General features: G+C 45.3%; 1 protein-coding gene across 4 annotated transcripts in view; it reads right to left on the reverse strand.

The window, feature by feature from the left end:
- Nucleotides 1-91: 91 nt before the first annotated feature.
- Nucleotides 92-5,074, reverse strand: part of LOC142590887 (cytochrome P450 3A4-like) — a 35,275-nt gene continuing 30,292 nt past the window's right edge. For 3 of the 4 annotated variants that reach the window (XM_075703290.1, XM_075703289.1, XM_075703287.1), the window contains 3 exons: nucleotides 2,266-2,406; nucleotides 790-955; nucleotides 92-285 (listed from right to left, as the gene is read on the reverse strand). In XM_075703290.1, the coding sequence (XP_075559405.1) occupies nucleotides 199-285; nucleotides 790-955; nucleotides 2,266-2,406 (394 nt within the window). In that variant the 3' untranslated portion in view covers nucleotides 92-198. The remainder of the gene's footprint in view (nucleotides 286-789; nucleotides 956-2,265; nucleotides 2,407-5,074) is intronic. The other variant, XM_075703291.1, reaches the window with a different exon arrangement.

Raw genomic sequence — 5,074 nt, forward strand, 5'->3', positions numbered from 1 at the left:
CTGGTGTCAAACGGGGACCGTCGCACGAATTCGAAGGTGGCTTGGCATGGATATTTATAACGGAAGAATGAAGAATACCATCAGTTGTTAATAAAGTGAAAGAACCAGTTTATTTTCAGATATGTTTCATAGAGTGCACAACTGGGATAAATAGCTTCAGTGCGCAATAATTTCTTGGGTCCGTGAAAAATGCGGACCTCATGGGGAAATTTTTTCGACTTTGAGCCATACTCCGTTCTTGGGGTACGCCAAGATGAATGACGATTCAATCTCCAAATGTTTCTCCTGCAAGAACACAGAAAAAGGTGGAACAGCTCCAATTTTCTCTGCACTTGGAAATTCAGCAACGAACTACTTAGGTAACGCTATTTCAACTGAGAGCTTAGGATTATAATGAGCTATGTTTCGGCGCCCTTCAATATTATAGTAGCACGTGGTGGGTTTCGAACAATGTTGCGAACTGGAGCGCACGTAAGTTTCGAATCCCGTAGGGGACGCGTTGCTTTGCAGTTTGGTAGATTTGCACACACTAAAAACAAGCCACCCACAATGAAACACACTGAGGACATGGTTTGTCCTGCACATGCTAACAGGGATGAGCTTCTCGTGCATGACCACGTCGACGAAGAATGCATCAACTAAGCTAAACAGGTCTCATAGTCGTACTTATAATATTGTCGCGTTGAAGTGAGTCATACCTAACAATGCTTGCTTGTCTATCGATCAACTTCCGATGTGAGCTGCACCTTGTATTTGAAACAGTAGTTAATGGTTTCTGGAAGCACACACCTTAATGTGACGGTCATCCAGAGTAAGCTTGTATTGTGCCAGTAGCTTCGCCATGGCTAGTTTCATCTCGAGCTGAGCGAAGCGCATTCCTACGCAGTTCCGAGGGCCTTGACCAAAAGGCTGGTACACGGTGGGATCTACCTGGCATTTGTTTTCCGGGCTGAATCTGCAAGGAGTTCCAGGCAAGGAGGGCCAGTTAAGCTTCATTGCACATTGACATTGCATTTTTGTTAAGCGTGTCTCCCAGACACGCAAGCGACGCTGAATCTGTCTAACTGCATAATGAGAAAGCAGCGAAGTGTGTGCACCGTGAAGGTCTGTTGAATCTCCTAAGCAACGGAGCGTGGTGCCCGAGATCCGCGCTGGCGGTATTTCCGCTGCTGGTATGAGCGTTGTACGTACACAGTCACCTTAGCGTTTGCGTTGTGCGAGTGCGTGGTAATTCTTGGATGTATATATCTGAGCGGAGCACAAAGTAAACGATGAGCTGAAACTTGATGGTAGGTTTACCTTATCTGTATCAAGAACTTGCTCTCACGAATGTCATCTGAGCGTGGTTGTAAGTTTAACGAGCGAGAAGCCGGTCATTGTAAATGCCACCTCTTCATTGTCAAGACCTCCGACTCTAAAAAGAAATCAAGATATTCGAGCAATCTGCTACAATATTCTATAATGAGATTTCATAAACTTCGTGAAGTGACGTCCATGATACATCTTAGCCCTTTGGCGAGCGAATAGTTGTTTTCATTAAGTAGTACAGTTATGGATTGAGATCTGAGCAGAGAGTGCAGGGACAAATGGAACTTCGCAGTAGGAATGCCGGTCTAACACATGGATTCAGACGTGTGCTCTAGTTTTTGCAGACTGCGGCTCTTGCATGCTGTTTGCTTTGAATGCTTATAAGTGAGCTCATCGTTGATTACTTATACAGACAATGCGATTGCTAGCGCAAGCAGTCCACGATCTTGCAGTATAGCACTGACGCTTATTATGTCACTCTCTCCTCTCCCTCTCCTCACATCGAACATAATATATACGCACGCCATAACTGTTTCCCAAGACTGCGCCGTGTAATAAAACAAGCAGGGGGATGCATAACCACAATGTCCAAAATTTGGTGAGTTCGCTTTATTCATGATAAATACATTTATGGGGTTTCACAGCAACACATAAGCTTTGAGGGATGGCAAAGTGGAAGACTCCGGAAAATTTCAGCCAGCTACGGTTTACAGATGCAATAAGTAAACCCATACCGGATGCACCCCATGTGCCACGCTTGGAACCTCTTTTGAGAAGATTCTACCGGCAGGTGTTTGTCACGACGAAGGACTAAAAAATATGCGCCACATTTGCGAAGCTGTGTTAATGCGCGTCGGTTCTCTCAATCCCTCGGACTATCTGCGACAACATTTTCGCGAACCCAAGAGACTTCAACGAAGACACCAAAACATTAGCAGTGTAGGAAAAAAATAACACCTTTCTGGATCGAAGTTTTCGGGTTCCTTCCAGTAAGCTGGGTCGTTGCTCATGTAATGGTTGGCAATAACGATGCTGGTTCCAGCAGGTATGGTGATACCATTGTGGACGTAGTCACGAGCGCACCTTCTTGTCGTGAAGCTGCCGAACAAAGAAAGCAAACTTTTGCCAGTGATTTCCCTTCATGAAAGTAAAAGTATAAACAGTGTTAATTATAGCATGGCCGTTTGTTGGGCGTGTCGGTAAACTGGCTTGGAAGGCAGAGTTAGCACCAGCGGACGCGGACAGGAAGAAAGACGACAACGCAACAGCAAAAACCTGCAGGTGAACCTTGTCGAAGCACAGGGTGGTTAAAGTAATCTGGTAAGTTGACGAATATCTAGTCTTTTTCGAACCAAACGCACATTCGAGAGTACATAGGCTCTTCAATGTTTTTTTTTTCTGAAAGCCATAGCATGCTTACTCTCACGGATGAAGAGCCAAGTGATAAATGCTGTGCTTCTTAGATACTCAGCTTGAGTTCACGGAATGGCACATGTGCTGGGAGTAAAACCAAGGACCAACGAGCCCCTGTTGCGTATCGGTGCGCTCACTCGAAGTATGTAAGAGGAGCATACAAACTTGTGCTTTGGAAATACGTTGAAGAAATCTTGCTCTACAAGAGTCTTAGTCGGGAAGGTTATAAGCACAAAGCACAAAGATATCTGTCTCAGGATATCTGTCGACATAGTAAAACGTGTGTTAGTGCACCTTCCGCCGACTTGTTAGATAAGGAGATGGTCTTTTTGGAAGTCTGAATTTGGATTACGTGGCGCCACTGTGCATGAGTTATTAGGTGGTTGTTTTCTGGTAATAAAATTGTTGAAGTTAGTTCATCGTGTTGTCATCTCCCTTCCTCTCCTTGTCTGCTGGCCCTAAATATGCTAAGTGTAATTAGCCGCCTTTATACCACAGTGCGCTGTCAGATGATTGTCTGATAAATTATGTGTAATTATGATGGACACGGATAAGTATAGTTGATACTTGAGACGACAAAGGAAAAGGAAAACTTGTAGTGCACTTTACACGCATGGAAATCATGAACTCTTTACCTAGGTCAGCTGGCGTCAACGTGGCAAGAGCATTCTGGTGCATCCTTACAATCATAATATCTCTGGTAGCGTACTCTCACGCTTTGTGCCCGCCCTCCAAACGGAGACTGGCGCTGGCCCGCGTGAACTGCTGATGCTAAACGGCTCCGCTGGGCAACGCCTTCATTTCCGGTGCACCTCACGTAGGCGTAGGCGTAGCGCTCTACGTGCACCTCACGTAGAGCGCTTCTTCTAGTCTTCTTCTAGTCTTCTTCTAGTCTTCTTATAGTCTGCGTCTGTGTCACTTCGCGCTACAAACGAATATGTACCGTACCAACTCGTCCGACTGCCCATCCTTTTGGATGGGCTAAGCTTGACGTTTTCCGGCCCGTATAACTCTTTCCTTCTCAATGGAGAGCCAAAGGCCATGACTCCAGGTTTAGTATGAATGATATGATTGGGCTAGCGTAGATATCGCGCAGATTGTGACGTATCCTGCCTATCACTTGGCTCGTCGTCTGAGTGTGGAATTATTGTAACAGTAACTGTGTCAGCAACAATTTCCCCGTAGGAATAACGGACGCAGAATCCTCGTTTATGGAGTGATCTGTCTTCTTTTAGTGTGTTGGAAATGGCTATGGCAACGTTTTATTGATGCTGTTTTAGGCGCTTTTTTTTCAAGTTTCCAGATTCTTGAACGTAGCGTACACGACCTCTTTTGCACGATACCTTGTATCTTTGTTTCTTTTTTTTACACCTGGGTAGCGCGTCTATTGAGTGGGTCCTTCACGAGTACCATTTGACCACGTAATTAGTTGGAAGGAACATGCGTAACCCGAAGCTTTTAGTCACGAGATTATATGGTCACGCCGCGTCCACAGAGAATGACACCGCACAACTTGCACAGTTTGATGGGCAGGCGCTGACGCACAACGTTCTTGCTCCTTCGGCAGCTGACGGTGGCAGCAGTTGCATGGCAGTTAGTTCTACACAAAGGCCCCTGTGCTTTGCACCTTGTAGGGCTCGAGCACAGACGGCGAACGCGGTGTAACATCGATGAGGTAGAACATTGAAGTATATTCGCGTGTCGTGGTCTTGCGATAGACCACTGTGGGAAGGCTATTGGTAGTGCAGTTCATTAGAACGTCGAGGAAGCCGTGTGGTCGCTCGCCTCGTGTTCCACTTTTAAGTGGATTCTCGGTGTTCACGTGGGACAGGAATCGGGGTACTTCACAATGGCAGATTATGCAGCATAGGTAGTCATTTTACACTTTGGAGAGCTTTTATTACTCGTTTGCTTTAATGAAGTGTTCTTCTCTTATTTTACTATGTTTCTCCCTTACCAAAAAGGGTTTTGCCCAACCCTTTATCGTCTTCAGAAGAGCTTGAGTTCGGCCTATAGTCGGCGTTTACTGCATGTCATGCTAACCGCTAATAAAAGACGAAGACAGAGAAAGAAAAACGCGAAATGACGATGCGGTTGGATCATATATTGTGACCTATGACTAAAGATAAAATAGTTTGCTTTATATGCGTCTTGTGCATGGCTATATAACTGACCATTTGAGCATTCACTTTGAAGGACAAATACTATATAACACAGCTGTCATTTACACGCCATAAGCCTAAATTAATATTGGTGCCCTCTCGATGTTCATCACACTATAAGCACTTAAAGAAGACCATGGCTGGTGAGATTGCGTGCGCTGGCAAGTACTGCTCCGGCCGTACCATTCGGT

The sequence above is a fragment of the Dermacentor variabilis genome, chromosome 8, assembly GCF_050947875.1.
Source record: "Dermacentor variabilis isolate Ectoservices chromosome 8, ASM5094787v1, whole genome shotgun sequence".
Lineage (NCBI taxonomy): Eukaryota > Metazoa > Arthropoda > Arachnida > Ixodida > Ixodidae > Dermacentor > Dermacentor variabilis.